The sequence below is a fragment of the Schistocerca cancellata genome, chromosome 1, assembly GCF_023864275.1.
Source record: "Schistocerca cancellata isolate TAMUIC-IGC-003103 chromosome 1, iqSchCanc2.1, whole genome shotgun sequence".
In the NCBI taxonomy this organism is placed as follows: domain Eukaryota; kingdom Metazoa; phylum Arthropoda; class Insecta; order Orthoptera; family Acrididae; genus Schistocerca; species Schistocerca cancellata.
In genome coordinates this window covers 354687813-354711239 of record NC_064626.1, presented here as the reverse complement: position 1 = coordinate 354711239, position 23427 = coordinate 354687813, and the positions used below count along the sequence as shown (strand labels likewise).

At 38.3% G+C, this 23427-nt stretch overlaps 1 protein-coding gene across 1 annotated transcript in view; it reads right to left on the bottom strand.

Annotated features, from left to right (window-relative positions):
• Positions 1 to 1713: 1713 nt before the first annotated feature.
• Positions 1714 to 23427, bottom strand: part of LOC126175785 (uncharacterized) — a 635812-nt gene continuing 614098 nt past the window's right edge. Inside the window, exons 8-10 of the mRNA XM_049922802.1 lie at positions 14148 to 14287; positions 7104 to 7218; positions 1714 to 3152 (exon numbers count right to left, since the gene is read on the bottom strand). Coding sequence (XP_049778759.1) covers positions 3092 to 3152; positions 7104 to 7218; positions 14148 to 14287 — 316 coding nt within the window. The 3' untranslated portion in view covers positions 1714 to 3091. The remainder of the gene's footprint in view (positions 3153 to 7103; positions 7219 to 14147; positions 14288 to 23427) is intronic.

The following is a 23427-nucleotide window of genomic DNA, read 5'->3' as shown; positions in this document are numbered from 1 at the left end:
GCATCTTTGTTTATGCCCATTGTCTTATTGCTATTGAACAATGTCCTTCAAAAACCAAACCCAGTACCTCATTCCTCATATACCTTACTAACTTTATGTTAGCCCACAATTATTTCTCCTTTGAAGGGCAGGTATATAAACGAATGTATGGCACAGACATGGGCTGGAAGCAGTAGCGCCTGATGGGAGTCCTTACCCTACTAACCCCTATCCTGTTCCCCTTCCAACACTACAAAGTCCTCTATTCCACCAACACACCCACAGTCTTTTTACTTCTCTCCTTTTCCGCTACTCTGTCCTTGCCCTCTGCCATCTGTACAACCTCCTGAATGTTCCTAGCTGAGCTATTGTCTCTCCATGTCATCCCCGTGCATGCTCCCACAAGCAGCAGTAGCAGTTTACCATTCCCAACCCCCACTACTGCTATTCCTCCCCTTCCCTGCTCCATCCTCTTCCTTACTTCTAACAGCTGGTTGCCTCTCCTGTCATGCACTACTGCTGCTTGCAGTTTGGTCTCAGCAATCAGAGACTATGGTAATGTGTGTGTGTGTGTGTGTTTGTGTGTGTGTGTGTGTATGTATACAATGTCTATTCCCGACGAAAACCTTGTTTGCTGAATGCTACCTTTCTGACAGTCTTTTCGTTGTGCCCATCTGCGACTCAGCATCTGTGCTACTTGGTGAGTAGCAACTGTCCTTTCCATAATATTGTTACATTCAATCCTGGATTTTCCATTTTTTGATTTTGTATGACAGCTTTTCTTCCATCACGTAACCCAGTGCTGTTTTCTTCCAACATTACTCCTAATATCTTTACCCTATAACTGCAAATTGATCAGTCTTCATGTATCACTCTTGCATATTTTTGTGTGTTATTTCCCATACCTTCCTGTACCAAGAAAACTTGTATCTCATCCTACCAACCCCTCCACACCCCCCGGTTCTTCTCCTCTCTATTCCAGTTTGCATGTACTAACTGCACCTAGTATAGTCACATCTGTCATCCTCCTACTTAACTGTGGTCAAGAAACAAGTGGGCCACCCTGTTGCAGGGCATGCCACCCATCACGACATTCTTCATTTCAATGACTGCTTTACAGCCTGTGCCATCTGGATCTTTCCTGCCAAAGCCAGCTTTTCTGGACTGTGCAAGTGGGAACTCTCCCTGCAATATATCCTATGTTCCCTGTAACCCTCCTGGCCTCAACCTTTGTGAGTCATTGTCCTTACCCATCTAGCCCTTTCCCTGTTCCCATTCCAGCACTATACAGCACTCTACCAATGCACCCACAGCTTTTTTTTACTTCTCTCCCTTTCACAGCTACTCCTGATGGGAACCAGAGTTACCACTGCTGCAAGGCCATTGGATAAGTGTTTTTTATGATGACAAAAACAAGGCAACATGATTTCTCCAGATTCAGAAATGAAACTGTAGATAAATTCTACCAAAAATGGAAGTGCAAGCCACTACAAATGTGCGGGATAATTATTTGTTTGCATATGTGTCTGGAGTTTTATGTGAACTGCTGTTATGAGCACCATATCTTTAGTGTGTTGAACACTGGAGGAGAATTTCCTTGATCTGCTATAGGGCAACAACAAAGTAGTATTTAAAAAACAACACATTTTGTGTCTATGTTAACTGTAGTTGGGAACATTAGAAAAAAAACACATTTTAAGTAAGATAAATTATTTATATGAATTCATATAAAGATGCACAAACATAAATGATTAATAACAATGTTGACAACTAAATTCTACATTTTCTAAATTCCTTTAAATTGTACAGATGTTTATAACTGAATTCAGGACACAATGTAGCTAGGCCAAGCTCCAGCAAAACTGTATTGTGAGCAACATATGCACTAGTTGACTGATCCTGACAATTTGTGGGAATTTGTGTGCTTAGCAAGATTATACCTGTCTTAATTAAGTTGCAGAGAGTGAAAACTGTTTTGTTAATTATAGTAATATACACTGTTAATTCCAACACATGAACAAAATGCAGTGAGGCATAGAAGAAGCCCTGGGATTAAAAGTCTGCCATCAAAATAGATATGATATAAAATTCAATAAAATAACTTATTGATATCTATGATATAACACAAGTATCCTTGTAGATGAACATACATATGGTAGAAAACTGTAAAAATATGAGATCTGTTAATGTGAATAACAGTTACTAATATTGTCAAATATCCATTCCATTACTAAAGCAATGATAAAGTTCCTAAATTTGTTTTTGTTGCATTTTCTACAAACATTGTTGGTTGTGTTCATATGAAATGCAACCAAATCATTTCAGTATTTTTTTAATTATTTATGTCACTGTATTTACATAATTGCTTTCTTACAATTTCATATTGTCTTGTGAGTTTATTGAAAACTCATCAGGTATTGTCATTATTTCATTATTTACTATTTAACCACTATACTTGAGTAGATGTTAGTAGAAATTTCTTGAAACCTTGTCTGAAGACACTGTCTGCAAGATAAATAATAATGAGAATAATATGTTAGAACAAATGGTTAAGAATAAAATAAAGTGCAGGTGTATGGAGGAACAGCTAACAAATAACTCTATTTTGCACAAAGAGCTACATAGCACAGTAATAAACTATCATGGAAAATGACAATGCCTGTCAAGCTTTGCTGGAGCTAGACGTACAAGGAATGGGAATTAGCATGTTACACAAACAACAGTGGAGCTTTCATCAGTTAATCATAACTTATCTTAATTTTGTAATAGTTTGAAAGCCCATAAATGTTCATTAATAGGAACTCTTTCATCAGTGAATGAAACATTGTAGCAAGGCATAAAATAAGTACCCTACAAAAGAACCCAGTTCACTTTTTTTGTCTTTTTTGGTTTTCTGGAAAAGGAAGTGATAACACTTAATCACATATCTATGCAAAACATCATAAGAATTCATCAGCTACTACACTGACCAGGGTACAAAAATCTAATCTGAATATTATAAACCTTCAGAACTGTAACATTATTTATCAAATGTCTTGTCCATGAAGTCTTTGCACTTTCACAAATTTACAGAGATCTTTGAGTATGTTCTGATGAGACTTCCTTCAACCCATCATTTCACTGGTTTGACTTGAGTTCCTTCTGTGCGACTAGAAGTAGTTTTTATCTTTTTCCTGCAAAACAGAGAGAAGGATCTGTTAGTATAGTTTTAGGAAATTATACAAAATGATGTGAAGAAGACAGTTTTTATGTACAGTTTAAAAAACAAAATTTTATTACTTAAAAGTATCTTCTGTACAGATTTATAACCAGTATGTAGTTCTGGTACTGAGAAACTCATTCACTCACTCACTCAAAGCAGTATCCCTCCTTATTGTCTGTTACTGACTTTGTATTGTTATCATAATATTCTGTGCAGCTCAAGGCCTACAGCAAGCCTTTTTCACTGATGCAATTTCACCAGCAGTCTTAGAGCCCATAGGCAGTAGCCATATGTGTGTAAGTTGTCATGTGAATGTGTGAGAGTTCTGCTTCTGAGGAAGGGCTATCCAAAAGCTTAAATATTCTAGTATTCTTTTTATTGTGACTATCTGCAACTCAGCACCTTCTCCATCTGCTGACTACCGATCTATCCTTTCCATATTGTTATTCCATCCTGTACTTTTTATTTTTTGATTTTATCCTAGAATCAAGTGCTCTTACACAAATATGTGATAATGACCTTGAATATGACTGGATACTAGGTCTGGTACCTTAAATAACCTACTAAGAGAACTTTAATTCACACTTGAAGGTGACTGTGAATAAATTCTTATTGCTACTGGTATATGTTATTATCAAGGTGTTAACAACAGCAAGCTGCTGAATTGTGACCTTCAAGTTCAAGATAATTGGATACTACTGGAAAATAATCTAATTTTGGAAATGTAGCAGTGACTACATTAGAGTATATCTACTTGGTATTAATATTTAATGGCAAATAAATCTATAAAACAAAAGTGCAATTATTCTGTTGCAAGTTGGTCTGCACAGTCTTTGCTAAAAGGAGGGGTGTGGAGTATGTCTTTAAAATTATAGAAACAATCAAAGACTTGAGAAGACTGTTTTAAGATTCACTACAATCTCATAAATAGTGACTGAAATAAATATTCAATGGTTATCTTTTAACGTGCAGAAAGACTGAAATGTTTTAACTGAAGTAGGCAAAATTTATTGTAACTTCCAAAGTGACTGGAAGCGTACTAAAAATAACAGGAAATGAATTAGCTTGAAAGCTACAACAGCGTGTGGATAGAAGCAAATACATCACATATCATTTTCATCAAATTAAACAGCATCAGTGTATTACTAGCCTTCAAACACACGAAAAAATGTGGTTCTGTAAACACTCACACACGCAGCAGATCAGATATGTGAAATTATTCAAACCATCAGTTAATCAATAAGGTAAAGAAATAAATGACAGAATAAAAATACTTTCAAAATGAGAAATTGTATACACAGTTACTTAATATGAGGACAAACTGAAAAACTTCAGACCTATCTGAATTGAACACTAATTTTTGCTCAGACATATTTACAAATCTGAACCCACAACACTTGCATAGCTGTTTAAATATATCAAAACAGAATGCTAACAGAAATTATCAGTGCCCTATTACAAATGTATTCCCAGACATTCACTCTGTTTTCAATTTGGATAAGTAATAAGTAACATCGTATGAAATACGGGGAGCAGTTTGTACTACACTACTCTTGTGAGTCCAGAATTGGTGATCAGTGTGGCCTTATGAAATCCAAATGTTAAATTTGCGTTTTTCACTTTTTTATCCACTGTAATATAAGTGGGTGAAACTTTCTCATGTAGAGTTGTATTTCTTATCTAACAGTCGAAATGAACATAGCCATCATATTTCTTACTGATTCTAATTTTTCCCCCGTGTTTGTATTTAGCTTTCCTCCATTGGGACATTTATTTTGTTTCCACAGTACTTTTATTTCCAGAATATGATACACTTAAGCTTGCTTCAAAATAACAAAATTATGTGCTAGTGTTCATTACATTTCACTGAATGCTCCTATCTCTACCACATTGTGCAGATTATTTTTGTCAAAATTGTTTCGTAAACCTCATCTAAACTTGGCACCTTTGTTTTCTTGGCTGTAAAAGGAGAATAATTTGTCCATACAGTTAAACAATTACTCTTGGAGTTTTGACATTTAACCCATCGATTTGACCTTATTTTGAGGTGTTTATACAGAGAAACTAACTGAAAGACCAAAAGCAAATTTAAGAGTGTTTCATTTACTACTTTTGTTGGAAAAATTTGTGCAGTTAATCAAGTACTTTTTCATATTATTAACAGGGTAGAAACTTTTCAGTCTGTCCTCATGCATGTCTCTTGCCAGGTTAGTGTCTCAAAACTAACTACTTGTAACTCTAACTACAGGAAAAAAGCTATTGAACTACAACAAATGTATTATATAGTATAGATCATTGTTATGTGCCAGCTTTCAGCAAAGAAACTTTGATAGACAATTGTAAAAAAAAATGTTGTAGTAACATGTGCATGCACAATTGATATAAAAGTTTTCAATAACAAAACATGCACATAAATAACAGAGTTACAAGATACTTCTGCCCAAGACACAATATATTCCAGAAAAGCAGGACTACTGATAATAGCAATAATGAATATTTAAAACTCAGAAGAGAAGGTAAAGCATGTGCTGTAAATCTGAATAGACATAGATGAAAATTAATAACCACTTGTGATTGCCTCACTGACTAACAAGCAAATGGAAATGGGATACTGAAACCTATCCCAAATGTTTGTTATACATGGCTATTTTGTTCAGTACTATTCTGAAAGAGAAAAGAGTGAGACAGAAATTAGCAGATAAATGTAGACCTACATCTTCAACAGAATTTTAAGCTGTATTTTGATATGAGCTTTAAAAATTTAATGATTTTGTCACACAATAATATATACAAGGTGTTTGGAAATTCCCATTACAAACTTCTAGGACTTGTGGAGGGGAGTGAGAACATAATATTTTGAAAAGGAACCCCTGTCTGGAAATGCACCATTTCCATTCTACAATAGTTTCATTACAGTTGTTTAACTCATCCCGTTCTGCTTGAGGAATTGAAATAGACGTGACACAGTATGATTATTAGGCAACAATTTGAAAGGAAACATAACAAAATATCCATTTATCACTTAATCACATTTTTTGTATTAACATTTAAACATTACATGTTTACATTACTCCAAAACAAAAAAGAACCCAGCATACTGTACATACAGAACAGTACTGACGCATTACATGAGTAGCTCGATGTGGAAACCACTAACATTGTTATAGACATTGTACCTACAAAGCAAGTTCTGGTACACATTCTCCATCCCAACGTGTGTCTCTTCCATTTCTAGAGCAGTGGACAGAACTTGGGCCAGCAGATCTTTCTCTATCTCTACAGGAGTCTCATAAATTAAAATTTTGCATACATCCCAACAAGAAGTAGTACATGTCATCCTGCCCAACCTACTGCATACCAAGACAGGCAACGCTGAGACTTTTCTCTTCCCCTCAGCAGACATGAACACATTACACATCTGAATAGAATAGAAACAGTCCTAGAAGTTTGTGATGCGAATTGGTGAAGACCCTGTATCTCTGCACATTATGCAGGATGACATGTGTGATGATGTGTTGCAGTAACCATTAATTAGCAATATATTTTCATCTAAGTTGGAAAATTTACAGCACTTGTCTATTAATTTTGTGTCTCAAGGTAGAAGTATTTCAATTTCATTTGAATTGTTAGGCAAGTCTTGAAGATAATGAATTACTGAAACTCATTTTCATCTTTTTTGCACTGAAAAGCATGTAGAAAATGTAAGTTAGGATAAAGTCTGAAGCTTTGTACATAATTTGTGAATTCAATAAAATATTTTAGTTCAATGTAATTTGCTCTACTGCTACTCTAAAATACTTGCATATGATTAGGAGCGAGTTCAGAAATGAAATAGCAATATAACAATGATCTATCTATCTAACACACGTGTGGGAAATATCACGAGCAGATGCAGGGACAGTGATGCTTCGCTGGTACATACACGTTGCTGGAGGGAGATGGCCTCAGTGGCATCACAGCTACCACTGTCCGACGTTCAGAAATGCAGCGTTCATTTTTATTCTTGCTGCTTGATGGCAGTAGACCATGACTGCTTCCTATTAAAGAAAATTAAGTTTTGACATGTTTACATCTGCGCTGCTTGCATAATGAAAGCGCTTGTAGCATTTATATTTTTTGAACTCATAATCATTGAGTTGCAGTTAACACCTAAGCACAAAAATCAAACTAAAGAAACATGAAGAAATATTATAACAGCATTAGTGCCTACAGTCTTTTCACAAGATATTGAACTTCAATGATTTTATTTTCAAAAACTGTATTTTTCCATAATTTTCAATAAAGCAATAGACATTCAAGCTTATTAATGCTTTACTGTCGAAAAGTACAGTATGTACACTTTTCTTTTAAATGATATATTCCTGTTTCATTACCTAAATTCTATGAGAAATTCTTTTTCTGTTTCGTGCAGTTTATGAAGGACTAATAAAATTTTAAAAGATAGTAAATAGGTATTTGCAATGTTTATCAATTTTACTATATTCAGTAAGTGCTTGGATACTTAAGAACAAAACTCTTAAAAATATGATGGCTGAACAAACAATACAGATGAAATATGCTAAAAAGTGATAGGTAGTATAGAATGGCTTATTAAAAATAAAATGAAACCATTTAATGAATTTCGTGCATCACACAATTTAAGGAACAGGCAGTCTGATTATTTATTGACGCTATATGTAAATAGTGTCAAGAACTATACATTAGTTTCATAATCCAGGATAATCTACGATTGCATAGATCAGCTACTTTTTTTAGATAACTTTTTCACTCTTTTTAGATAAATGATAGTTCTGCTTTACTGTAAACATTTAGCAAATATCACAACTTAATATACACTGAGTCGTCAATAGTCATGGAAAGTAGTGGTTATTATGTTAATAGTGAGTCATTCCTCCACAGGCACTCAAATGTGCAGTAACACAACAAGGAATAGACTTTATGAGATGCTGGAATTGTTTTGAAGAGACATTGATCCATCAGTCTTTCAGTGCTACCCGTAATTGCTTTTGTGTATTGTGTTGGGTTCATCAAGCATCTGACAGAAGTGTTTGATTTGGTTAAGATCAGGTAATCTGGCAGATCAAACCATGGTCACAAATGCTCTGGAGTGTTCATCAAGCCACCTACATGTAACCAAAGAGAAGTGAAATGTTACATTGTCATGTTGAAGTGTGGTACCTACATTGATGCTTTCTGATGTAAGAATGTCCACATTACATGCACCTGCCATTGGCCCCCACAGCTGGACAATGGTGCCCTGCTGCCATCATTTGAACACTATACAGGTTGTAACTGAGCCCCCTCCTTCCCTGACACAACCATGTTGATCCATGTGGGATCCATAGATTTATGAGACACTCTCTTAAGTGCCCATCAGCTTGATACAACAGAAACTGTCATTCATTGGGCCTTGATGCATGCTGCCATTTTACCATGGTCTAATGATAATGTTTGCAGACCCATGCCAGTCACTGAGCTCTGTGTTGTGGTGACAGCAAGGGAACACAAATCAGTTGGTTACTACAGCCTATGAAGGGTTAGTTACTTACGTGTTCCATTGATCAATAGCACGGAAAACCGATATTATGTGGAACATGTCAAATGCAAAAGAAATGCACACAGGAAACAAGTTTCTTTTTCTGTTTACATTATAGTGTTATATCTAAATATTTCATTCCTTTAAATGGCACAAAATGGATATATCATATCTCCAGATTTATTTACACATATTCAAGAATTCATCTAAGGTATAGAAGGAGTTGTCAAGGAGGTATGATTTCAATTTGTTTTTGAAACTATTACTGCTGTCTGTCAGACATTTTATTTCATCTGGTAATTTATCAAAAAGTTTTATAGCAGCATATTTTACCCATTTCTGTGCCAAAGATAGGTTAAGTAAAGGATAGTGTAGGTCTTTCTTTTTTCCGGTATTGTAATCATGAATGTCGCTGTTGATTTTAAACTGGTCCATGATGATGAGAAAAAATTTCATTACTGAGTAAATGTACTGTGAAGCAGTTGTAAGAATTCCTATCCTTTTAAACAGATGCCTACAACATGTGCGACTATGAACCTCACACATTATTCTAACTACTTTCTTTTGAACAGTGAATACCTTTTGCCTAAGTGTTGAGTTGCCCCAGAATATTATTCCGTATGACATCAGAGAGTGGAAGTATGCAAAGTATGTTAGCTTACTAATTTCTACATCCTCAAAATTGGCAATTATTCTGATTGCAAAAGTTGCTGAACCTAGTCGCTTTAGGAGATCCAAACTATGGATTTTCCAATTAAGATTCTCATCTATGTACACCCAAAAACTTAGTATGCTCTACCATGGCTACTGACTTCTTTTGATGTGTTATGTTTATTGAAGGAATTATACTTTTTGCAGCAGAAAATTGGATGTACTGTGTTTTTTCAAAGTTCAGAGCAAGCCCATTCGCAGAAAACCAATTAATAACTTTTCCAAAGACCTTATTTGTATAATTTTCTATCGGACTTCCTTATACTGGATTAATAATTATGCTTGTATCATCAGCAAACAATGTCAGTTCACCATCTTATTTCACATAAGAAGGGAGGTTATTCACATATATCAAGAACAGGAGGGGACCCATGATCGAAACTTGTGGAACACCTAATGTAATTTCACCCCAGTTACATGAAGTGACGAACTCCTTTGAATCACTTGAAGCATATAAAGAGATTTTTTGCTTCCTGTTCTGTAGATGTGACTTAAATCACTCATATGCTGTTCCATTTCTACCATAGAATTGTAATTTTTCTAACATAATGTCATGGTTCATACCCTCAAATGCTTTGGATAAGTCACAGAATATTCCTACTGGTGACTTCTTACTATTTAAAGACTCTGTTATGTGGACAGTGAAATTGCATATTGCTGTCTCAGTGGAACAGCAATTCTGAAATCTGCACTGTGATTTACTAAGTATCCTATTACTGTTGAGATGGCTACCCACTCTTGAGTACATTACTCTCTCAAAGATTTTTTGAAAATGCTGTAAACAAGGATACTGGCTGGTAATTATTGACAACTATGGTTTCCCTCTTTTTGTAGAGAGGCTGACAATGGCATATTTTAACCTGTCTGGAAAAATACACTGAGTCAGTGATGCATTACATATGTGACTCAAAACATCAGCTGTAATTGCTCCACATTGTTTTAATAACTTGTTAGAGACGTCATCTACTCCAACAGAACATTTATTTTTCAAAGATTTAATAATTTTTCTTATTTCAGAAGAGGTTGTTAGATGAAACTTAATCTGACAAAAATTTTTCAAAACTGACTCTTCCATGTACTGCCTGGCTTTTTCTTTTGAACTATTCTCACCAATTTTTTCTCCTGCACTTAAGAAGTGATTGTTAAATACATTGGCTACCTGTGTACTGTTGGTTAAGATGGTCTCATTCTCTTTAACAAATGGTTCAAATGGCTCTGAGCACTATGCGACTTAACTTCTGAGGTCATCAGTCACCTAGAACTTAGAAATAATTAAACCTAACTAACCTAAGGACATCACACACATCCATGCCCGAGGCAGGATTTGTACCTGCGACCGTAGCGGTCGCTCGGCTCCAGACTGTAGCGCCTAGAACCGCATGGCCACTCCGGCCGGCTCTCTTTAACATTAATACTACCTACCCCAGTGGTTACTTTTCCTGTCTCCCTTATAACAACATTCCATATTGATTTGATTTTATTGCTGGAGTTGTTAATTTCTTCTCTGACATACATATTTCTTGATTTCCTTACAACTTTTCTCAGTATGTTACAGTAATTTTTACAGTGTAAAACTACTTCTGGATCTTTACTAATTCTTGCTGTCTCATACAGTTTTCTTTTTCTTTCTGAAGACACTTTAATAACTGTAGTAATCCATGGTTTCTTTGAAAAGTTTGTTGTTTTACATTTAGTAATTTTCTTTGGAAAACAGTGTTCAAAAAGAGATGTAAATTTATCAAGAAATATGCTGCATTTATTATTGGCATTTGTCTCATTATATACATCTTTCCAGTTTACATTTCCTAAACTTTCTCTGAAGTGATCTATGTATACTGGGGTGAGCACGCTCACACTTTTACTTAATGGTTTCTGAAGTGTACACCCTGTTAGGTTTTGTAAGTTAATCAGTTGTGCATCATGGTCAGATACTCCATTTACGACAGGGAAAGCATGTGTTTGTTCTACATCCTCTTGCTGCGCAAATACATTATCTATTAGAGTACTACTGCCCTGAGCTATACGTGTAGGGAATTTGATTACTGATTCTAAGTTATATGTTGTTAACAACATTTGTAGTTCACTTTTCCTATCAGAATTGCTTAGAATGTTAACATTTAAATCACCAAAGATTAATAACCTCTTCTTTTTGTCTGACAGACAGCATAATAGGGAGTCAAACTTTTTTATGAACAGCTCCCAATCTCCTAGTGGAGACCTGTACACTGTTGCTAATATCAACACAACATTATCTAGTTGAATTTCACATGCACAAACCTCAAAGTGCTGATCAACACAAAATTTGCTTACTTCAACAGTTCTGCATTTATACCCTTGTTTTATGAAAATGGCAACTCCTCCTTTATCCATACCAGATCTAAAAGTGTAAGATGCTAAATTATACCCATTTATACTGACATTTTCCATCCCCACAGTTACATGGTGCTCAGACAGACAAGGTATATCAATCTCATTCTTATTTTTGAGATAATCTAAACACATTATCAGCTCATCTACTCTGTTTTTTATTCCCCTGATATTTTGGTGAAGTAAGCTTAGCTTTATCCCTATTTGCTTTGCATGAAGTTTCTTTTCTTCTATTTTCCTTGATTGCTGTCTGTCTGGAATTTGGCTTTAACCTAAAAAACCTGTCTGCCTGGTCCCAATAACCACAGGGATCACCCCTTGTGTGATTGTGACCCCCGTACAGTATCTGCTAATAGAGAGGCTAACTTATCTTTCTCCTTCCTATTAAGGTGCAGGCCATGTGTAGTGTAACCCCACCTACCAATAGCACCAACTGGAACAACACTCATTTGAGACTTTGTCGGTGTCTGGAGCATCCCGTTCAGCTTAGTGTTAAAACGCCTTACAGCAGTGTTTACCCAGGGCGGATCATGGCGCTGAAAGACCTCCACAAACCCCACATTTATGTGCCCAGTTTCTGCTCCTATTTTATCCAGGTCACTCCTAATACTATATCTTGGATTCCTAGCGAGGCTGTTTCCTGCTCCCCCAACTATAATTACCTGATCTTCCTTCTCAAAGTCCTTGCATAGCTGTCCTAAGTTTTCTGTCACCTGGCTAAGGCTGGCACTTGGTTTCACAAAATTTGTCCTCACACATTTCTGGCAGAAATGGGCTCTTGGTATTCCACAATCAGTTGGCAGCAATCTGCCTCACAGTAAAGTATCATTTGCACCGTATGACTCTGTGGAGGTGGTGTGATGTCCATTCACCAAACACTAGTTGTCATCCTGTGTGATAGTTCACGCATGTGGCAACATTGTTGCTGTTATACTTAAGATCCATTGCAGAACTGTTGACTTTGGAAATCAGAATTATTGTGTAATTTCCAATATGCTATGACCCATGCATCTTGGATATATTATTATTTCATTTTCAAACTCAGTTAAACTGTGACGCACTGCCATATTAATACCATTTGCCTTTAACAGACTGCTCAGTTATTGTTGCTGTACTTGCTCTATACATTGCATCTATCCACAATTTGGCATCACACATGGCATATTTTCAAATGGGACAATCCTGCGTGACGTCTGGCCAATCATTTACTGTATAAAAAAGAAAAATCCATTCTTAATTGTTAAATTTACAAAAATACACATGGGCTGGCCATTACTGACTTTCAAGAGATATATCACCCATTACAGACACTAGAAAAACATGAAAATATATAACAACACTGCTTGTTTTACTCAAGGAGAGATAAGGAATTGATGGGGGAGATAGGGCAGGGACACTTTGAGTTAAGGCTAGAACAGGCTCCTCTTGCATGAGGAGGAAGAGAGCAAGAAAGTTTCCTTAACTGTTGCTTGTAAATGCCTTTGCTACTCAGTTTTAGAAGACAGCTGTTTATGTATTGGGAAACAATAGTAATATTTTTTAAGCTACATATATCATTTCTTTGTACCTGAAAATTGTATAAAATTGTATGCTGAGCTTTATTAGGATTAGGCTTTGCAGGTCTAATGAATGTTAGTGTAGGTAGTTTATGAGTAGTTATGTTCATCTGATCCATGGATGTCTTGTTAATGAAGTACAGATTTTCACTTTCATTTAGGTGAAATTTTCTGCTCATATGGACCAACATCAAAGGGTAACTTATGAACATGATTATCTAATGAATCCCTTTAGTATTAGAAGTTCTTTCAGTTTATTATTGAATGTCTATTTACTAATTGGCTTTGTGATAGGGTATAGTTTTAAAAGATGTTCACTATGACACGTATGGTCCTCATATACTCTTCTAAGTAGATGACTGAGTTTTTGTGTATGCTATATTTGTAATAACCTGCTATATAATCAGTTATAGCTTAATCATTTCCTTATCTCCTGAATCACATTTTCTCTTACTTTGGGGAACTAGTTTTCTCAGAGTAAAAGTGCTTTATGGGATTACTTTTCAATTTAATTGACAAGCTGGACAATTCAGGAAGTTGATAGAATTGCCATAACTATATCATGATGGTCTTAAATGTAGGGTACCAACAATGGCATTATTTTTGTATCAGGAATAATTTAAGTTAATTCATCAGTTGCAACCAACAATTCTGCCAGTGGTAATACACATAAAGTAAAATAAATGACTGTTAGTTTTATTACATTTGTGTCTGAACATATTATGTTTGGTGATAGAGCCTGGAGTTCCACTAGCAGTATGGCATTGAAAAATTCAAATAAATGATCTGCACTTACCAGGCAACTTGTCTGTGGTTGCTCTGCTGGTATTGTGTTTGACTTCAGCTAAATCTCGCTTTGCTGATACAGTGCGTGTGATTCTCTCTTTTGTTGATTCCCTCAACCTATGGGATGTGAGACTTTTCTTTGCTGTTGATCTGTAACATGAGAAGTACAAAAGATAATGAGCTTCATATGATATTGCATTATGTCAAAGAGCAATGGCAGCCAGAGACTGTGGCTGTGTGCAAGAATTATGTTTGCATTGGTGGCCAGAGTCTAGTCATGTGTGCGTGAGTTGCATTTGCAAGAGTATGTGTGTGTATGTTGTCTATTCTGATGAAGATCTGTTTGGCCGAAAGCATTGTTTGACAGTCTTTTTGTAGTGCCCATCTGCAATTCAGCATCTCAGATATATGGGGAGTAGCAACTATCCTTTTCATAATATTGTCATTATTATGTCTTAGATTTCCCAGTGTTTGATTTAGTGATTAATGTGTGAAATTTAAAAATTTCCCGGTGTAGAGATTGTTCCATGAAATACTTGGTGAACTGCTGGATGTCAATGACTTGCTGCCACATCATTTTCATGTGTATACTGGGAAAGATACACTGTGCTTTCCTATATAAAGCTGCATTGGCACATGTTCGGTGCACACAGTTGTCATTCTGCATGCATTGCTAGAGCACATGTGCATCTGCTTCATGTCTGTGTGCTGCTGTGAGTGCCCTACACAGTGAAAACTCGCTCATTGATTGACTGTCTTCACACAGTAAAATTGCAGAGCAACGCCGGCTATGCAGGGCACAAAGTTTTCAATGACAGGATTCCATGTGTTATCTAACTGGAAACTACTGTCCCAAATAATAAGTGCCTCAGGCCTAAATTTCATAGAGTGATGATTAATGTATCAGAAAAATTATCTAAGTTATTATGCACTGTCTGAGACCCTTATCAACTAGGATGGTGATTTTCAGTGACAACTGCACACAATTTGCATGTGACAGTGTGTTTTTAAACAGGGGAGTTCAATGTACTTGCCGTATATACTTGGAAATGGTCAGAAGACTATGCAGTGAAATATTGTGCCAGCAAGTTATTGACATCTAGTTGTTCACCCAAAATTTCATGGATTAATGGTTAATGTAACTGACAAATTACATACGTTATTGCATACTAAGCCACCAAGTATTTAGACAGGTAATATTTATGGCATAATTATATTTCTCTTTTGGACAAAACTGTTGCTGAAATGGATAATATGTTCAAGATGATAAAATATTATATCAATTAAATTATATAGTTACTGAAAAACAAAACACAACAAAGTTCAGGTTAAAAGCCCACCTTAGATTATACTAAGTAGAAAAAACTTTTGTATTCTGTAAATGTCTAAAGTGAGTCATTGAAGTCAACCTCCCTTGTAGCTGAGGTAGCCATTGCACTCTGTGTGGAGGTGCTCAACTCAGAGGTAGGCTTCTTAAACTTATTAAGAAATAGTGAATTAGAGAATTCTGCATAGTAGGTGTAAAACAAAGCATAGGTTGGTAGAGAGAGAAATTTTGAAAGAAACATGTTTGGCTGACTCCATAAAATCCAGAACCAAAACATTCCCATAACATTGTTGTTAAATCTTCCCACCAAAACCCTCAGCTCCACAGAAGTTTAAGGCCTATCCAAAGGCCTCACCTTTAGCCTTACATCCATATCTGGATTTGTCAAAGACCTACTCTCCTTCTCCCACTCACTGCAATGGAAGCACTTCTTTTCCATCAGTCCTTCCAACCAAAACCACATTGAAACCTGCCTCTTCCAGTTCACGCAACCAACCAACCACGATCCTCCCCTGCCCCCTACTACCTATCCACCCATTGGTCACCTTCCAGGAATTCCTCGCCATCCTTCCCCACATCCCTTCCTCAGAATACTAGCGTTTCAGTAGAAGAAAGAATAGCGATACACAACCTCAAACCAAATCCTGACCTATTCATACTACTTGCAGTCAAAGGTTCCACCCCTGTCATGAATCACACTGACTACATGGTAAAAGGCCTCCACCAGTTATCTGACTCACCCACCTATAAACTCTGGCAAAGTGATCCCATCCCATAAGTCCAACACAACCTCCAGCCCCTGCTTAAAGCCTTAGGCCCTTACCAGAACATCTCCCCGGAATTCATTTTACTCATGCCCATGGTCTTACTGCTGTTGAACACTAGCTTTCCCAGTGTCCTTCAGACTCTTTCAAGAACATCTCACCTTTATCCATTTGTCTCATGCCCATGGTCTTACTGTTGTTGAACATTAGCTTTCCCAATGTCCTTCAGACTCCAGACCCACTATCTCATTCCTCATACACATTATTAACTTTTCCTAACCCACAACTACTTCACCTTTGAAGGGAAGGTATACAAACAAATCTGCAGTACAGACATGGGCAGCTGCTTGGACCCTCCTATACCAACCTTTTTATGGGCCATGTAAAAAAGACCTATGTAGACTCCCAAACACTAAGCCTTAGCCTGATTGAGGTTCATTGACGATATCTTCCTGATCTGGATCAGGGCCAAGACTTCCAATCTCCATTCCTTCACAACCTTAACACCACCTCTCTCATGTGCTTCACATCGTCCTCCTCAACCCAGCCAACCCACCCATCCTCCACAACATCCTAGTCCATCCCTATGTCACTCCGAAACCCAAACTACTTGCCACAAGGATCATATACCTGTGAAAGACACAGGTGCAAAACACGCCCAATCCACCCACTCAGCATTTCCTGTTCCAGTCCTGTCACAGGTTTACCCTACTCCTTTAGGGGTAGGACCACCTGTGAAAACAGCCATGTCATTTACCAGGTCTGCTGCAACCTTTGCACAGCTTTTTATATTGTTAAGTCTACCAACCAGCTGTTCACCAGGATGAATAACCACTGACAAACCGTGGTCAAGAACAAAGTAGACCACAGCATGGCAGCTGAAAATAACACACTCGATTTCAATGGCTTCTTCATTATCCAAGCCATTTGGATCCTTTTCTCCACCACCAGCTCCTCTGAACTGTGCAGATGGGAGTTATCCTTACAACACATTCACTGTTCCTGTAATTATCTTGGCCTCAACCTATGATAACATACTGTCCCTTCACCCACGAGTTTCCACCCCCTCTGACCTACTATCTCCTCCCCATTCTCATATCCCACCCTGTTTATTTGCCACTCTCTCCCAACACAACTACTTGTCTTTCCCCGCTCCTGTCCTTTTTTGCTCCTTTTTTCGCCACCTCCCTGTCCCAGATTCTTCTGATGCTGTGCCTGTTGGCACTCTCCACCAGACAGCGTTTATTTGTCTCCTTATCCATACACTACTATCCATTCCCCTTCCTCATCCTGTCCAGATTGCTGCTTGCATCCCAAGTGATAGCTGCATTCCGGCCTCAGGTGCTGGAGTTGGTGGTCATGTGTGCATGAGGTTCACTTGCTTGTGTGTATGAATGGTGTGTGTGTGTGTGTGTGTGTGTGTGTGTGTGTGTGTGTGTGTCTTTTACTGATGAAAGCTGCTGATACCATCTGGACTTACTGTAGAGTTTTGTTTTCCACACCTGCCTGTGTGTAATGTCTCTTGCAGTGGTCTCTCCGCGATATTTTCAGAAATTTTATAAATTATATAACTCAGTACATATCTCGAAATATCTCTTCTTATCTTACCGATTATCAATGCAAAGTAGTTTCAAGCCCAATTATTCCTTGGAGCATCCATTTACTCCATGGAATAGCTTCTCTGCTATCTATGTTTTCTCTTACGAAAAGAATAGGGACTTCTTGCCGATTAGTCGTGAAAGAAGGATGTATATGTATGTATTGTTGAGCTAGTTGCCATCTCGGTGAGATTCTGTATGAGAAGGAATTTAATACATGAACTAAACTAAAATAAGTGTGTTCGCGTATTATTTAACTGATTATTATTGACAGTGTCTGCTTACTACGCTGTGTTGCACGGGATCAGTGGGGAACGTCTGATTTACACTGGGCGAACCTGCCGTTTTGTATGCTCAAGATATCCAGTTACTTCAAATAAATAGGCTAACACGGTCTTACCAGCAGATCTCCGGTCTTCCCCATGTGATCACCGAACGTTAATAATTATTACAAATGTTTCCAGGAGATCGACTGACAATTTTCGTCGCACCGAGACTTCGAAATTGCTTCACTGCCTTATGGAATTTAAGTTAAGCTCAATTTAATCAGGATAGAACAGTATTGAACTGTGTGAATGTGATAAGCCTGCTTTGTCAATGAAAATTCCCTTAATATACGCATGTTTTTACTATCCTGATCAGGGAATCTAAATCAGGCCGGTGTGAGAGAGGTTTTTAAATTTTAGATCCCACACAAAATATATTAAATGTGCAACATAGACTTTTGATCCTAGCTAACCCATTTCCCCTCCCTGTCTCTTTGCTTATCACAACACACACACACACACACACACACACACACACATACACATATACATATACCTCATCGTTCCTTTTCTACGATGTTTCTCTATGTTTTAATGTATTTGAGTGTTTTTTCATCTTGTTTCACGGGGTTTCACGTATTTTTGCGGATTTGTGCCTATTTTTACGCATCTGTGCGTATTTTTGCGCATCTGTGCGTGTTTCTGCGTTTCTTTCCATATTTTCTACACATTTTTACGCGGCTTATCGGTTATATGTCCTCTCTGAACCCTCAATACCTATCTTGCCAATTTCTGCGAAGTTCCCATATCTTTTACACCATTCCTGCCACAATGAACCCCTTGTCCATCTTTCTGCGCCAGTTTGGAAATGTATCCCTTTCCCTGGCTAAAACCGAGCCCCAGATCCTATTTCTCAAATGCTTCCTAAATCATGGAATTCCCCTCCCTCCCAAACGGAAAACACATCTCCATGGCACAGGCATACCAGAACCACCTCTAGTCCCTCCGCAACATACTATTACTCTGCAATCCCTACTCTGAACATCACATCTCTGAAACTGAATCCCTTGCTCTCCAGCACCTGGAGGAGAATTCCAGATACCACCTCCATAAGTTATCCAGCCTGCTGACATCTTACTGCCGCCTCAGGCACCACTATCCAATCCCTGTTTTACCCATTCAGTTCCTCCTCACCCACCCCTCACAGCAGCTATATCCTGCCTACGGGACCTTTTCTATGTTCCATATCCCCCAAAACTTTCTGCAAGCTCTCCACCAAATCCAGAGCCAAAACATTCCCATAACACTGTTGTTAATCTTTCCACCAAAACTCTCAGCTCCACAGAAGTTTCTATTCTATACAAAGGCCTCACCTTTAATCCTACACCCAAATTAAACCGTGCTGTATTTGTCAAAGAACTACTCTCCTTCTCCCAATCCCTGCAATGGAAGCACTTCTTTGCTGTCAATCCCTCCAACCAAAACCACCCTAACTCCAACACTGAAACCTGCCTCTTCCAGTTCATACTCCCAACCAACCATGATCCTCCCACCCTCCCACCTAACCACACACTAGTTACCTGCCAAGAATTCCTTACCTCCAGGTTAATCTCATCATCCTTCCCCAGGTCCCTTCTTCAGAACACCAGCCTTTCAATAGAAGAAAGAACAGCCATACCCAACCTCAAAACGAATCCTGACCTATCATACTATCTGCAGAAAAAGGTTCCACCACTGTTGTCATAAAACACAGCGACTACTTGGCAGAAGGCCTCTGCCAATTATCTGACTCCTCCACCTACTCTGCAAGAGTAATCCCATCCCAGAAGTTCAACACAGCCTGCAATCCCTGCTTAAATCCTTAGGTCCTTCCCAGAACACCTCTCCTGTATCCATTTCCCTCCACACCCCTGTGACACCCTACATACTCACCATCCACATGCTCCCCAAAATCCACAAACTCAACAATCCTGGACACCCCATTGTGGATGGTTATTGTGCCCCCACTGAACGAATTTTGACCCACACTGACCAATATTTCCAACCAATTGCCTGTAATCTAGCCTCCTGCACCAAAGTTTCCAAACATTTCCTTCCCAAACTCTCCACCATCCCTATTCTTTTACCTCCTTGTCCTTACTCATCACTGTTGATGCCACCTCTTTCATGCCCATGGTCTTGCCACTATTGAATTAGCTTTCCCAATTCCCTTCAGACTAAATCCTCTACCTCATTCCTCATACATCTTGATAACTTTAGCCTTTGAAGGGAAGATATATAAACAAATCCGCAGCACAGCCATGGGCACCTGCATTGCGTCCTCCTATACCAACATTTTTATGGGCCATCTAGAGGAGACCTTCCCAGCCTCCCAAAACACCAAACCCCTAGTCTGGTTCAGGTTCACTGATGATATCTTTATGATCTGGACTCAGATTGAAGATGCCCTATCTTCATTCTTTCACAAATTCAACACCTTCTCTTCCATCTGATTCACGTGATCCTCCTGAACCCATCATGCCACTTTCCTAGGTGTTGACCTCCTGCTCTAGATGGCGCCATCTGTACCTCTGTCCACCAACAGTACCTGCATTTTGACTGCTGCCATCGCTTTCACAAAAAAATTCCCTTCCACACAGCCTGGCCACTTGGGGGATGATGTATCTGCTGTAACAAAAACTCCCTTGGTCAGTTTGTTGTCTCACCAAGGCCTTCACTGACAGGCACTAATCTCCAGACCTAGTCCACAAACAAATCTGCTGGGCCATTTCCACTCACACCCCAATCCTCCCACCACCCCCAAGAACCAGTCACGAAGGACTGTTCCCTTCATCAACTAGTAATTCCTTGGACTGGAACAACTGGACCAGTCATTCCCCATGCCTTTGATTATCTATCATCATGCCCTGATGACATCCTACCCGAGATACTTCCCATCCCTCCTAAAGTGGTGCTCCATCACCCACCCATCCTCCACAACATCCTAGTCCATCCCTTTGCCACTCTGAACCTAAACTCCTTGCCATAAGGGTCATATATTTGTGAAATACACAGATGCAAAACCTGTCCAATCCACTCACCCAGCACTTTCTTTTCCAGTCCTGTTGCAGGTTTATTCTACTCCTTCAGGGACAGGGCCACCTGTGAAAACAGTCATCTTATTTACCAGCTCTGCTGCAGCCATTGCAAAGCTTTTTATATTGGTAGGACTACCAACCAGCTGTTCATCAGGATGAATGGCCACTGGCAAACCGTGGTCAGGAGCAAAGTAGACCATCGTGTGGCAGCTGAACATAACACACTTGATTTCGATGGCTGCTTTATTGTCTGGATCCTTCCCTCCACCACCACCTTTTCTGAACTGTGCAGATGGGAGTTATCCTTAGAACACATTCTCTACTACCATAACTATCCTGGCCTCAGCCTATGGTAACATACTATCCTCACACCCTTCACCCAACAGTTTCATCTCCTCTGGCCTATCATATCCTTACCATTCTCATCTTCCACCCTGATTAATTGCTGCCCTCTGTCAATGCATCTGCTAATTTATCCCAGCTTCTCTCCTTTTTTGCTCCTTTTTTCTCCAGGTCCCTGCCCCACATCCTCCTAACACTGCACCTATTGGAGTTCTAGTCCCTGCACAATCCACCAGACATCTCTCTTCCCATCCATACTTACTGAATTATTCCTTCCCTGTCCCATCCAGATTGCTGCTTGCATCCCTTGTGATAGTTGCATTCCAGCCTGATATGCTGGAATTGGTAGTTATGTGTGCATGAAGTGTGCTTGCTTGTGTATATGTGTCCCTCTTTTACTGATGAAAGCAGTGGCTCAAAGATTTACATGATTTTCTTTTAATTGTGATTGTCTGCAACTTAATGTGTTTTCCTTACAGTAACCTCCATGGCATACACTCACTGTAAAGAAACAGAGATCGCTACATAATAGTGTAAAACAAAGTGTAAGGATACAGATAGAGAGATGCTGAATGAAATGTGTTTGGCTGTCAAGAGAGCAATGTGTGTTTCCTTCAATCACTACTATAGCAGAATAGTGTCAAGTGATCTTTCAAAGAACCCAAAGAAATTATTGTCATATGTAAAGGCTATCAGTGGCACCAAAGTTAGTGACAAGTTCCTAGCAAATGCTACTGGCACTGAAATTGATGGTAGCAAAGCAAAAGATGAAATGCTTAAATTAATTTTCAAATGTTCCTTTACTATAGGAGACCTAGGAGAACTGCCCTAATTTAATCTTCATACTACTGAAAAGATGAATGAAATAAGTATTAGTGTCAGTGGTGTTGAGAGACAGTTGAAATAGTTAAAATTGAACAAAGCTCCAGGGCCTGATGGAATCCCTGTCATACTCTTTACTGAACTTGTGGCTGAGTTAGCTCCCCTTCTAACTATTATCTATAGCAGATCCCTTGACCAAAAAGTTGTACCCAGTTCTTGGAAAAAGGCACAGGTCCCACCCGTCTAGAAGAAGGGTAGTGAAGTGATCCACAAAACTAGCGTCCAATATCCCTGACATTGAGTTGTTGTAGAATTTTAGAACACATTAAGATCTTAAACACAATGAGATATCTCGAACAGAATGACCTCCTCACTGCCACCCAGCATGTATTTTGAAAACATTGATAATTTGAAACTCATACTTTTCTCATGTGACATACTGAAAGCTTTGGATCAAAGTAACCATGTAGATGCAGTGTTTCTTGATTTCCAAAAAGGATTTGACTCAGTACTGCACCTACACTTGACATCAAAAGTACGATCATACAGGGTATCAAATGAAATTTGTGACTGGGTTGAGGACTTTTTGGTAGGGAGGACACAGCATGTTGTCTTGGATGGAGAGTCATCATCAGATGTAGAAGTAACTTTAGTTGTGTCCCATGGAAGTGTGTTGGGGGCCCTTGCTGTTCATGTTGTATATTAATGATCTTGTAGACGATATTAATAGTAAAATCAGGCTTTTTGCAGATGACACAGTTATCTATAATGAAGTACAGTCAGAAAGAAGCAGCATAAACATTCAGTCAGATCTTGATAAGATTTAAAAGTTGTGCAGAGATTGTCAGCTTGCTCTAAATGTTCAGAAATGTAATATTTTCACTTCACCAAAATGAAAAAAATGTAGTATCCTATGACCATAATGTCAATTAGCCACTGCTGAAACTGACCAACTCACACAAATACCTGGGTGTACAACTTTGTAGGCATATGAAATATGAAATGGAATGATCGCAAATGTTCAGCTCATATGTAAAACAGGTGGTAGATTTTGGTTTATTGGTAGAATACTGGGGAACTGAAATCAATCAACA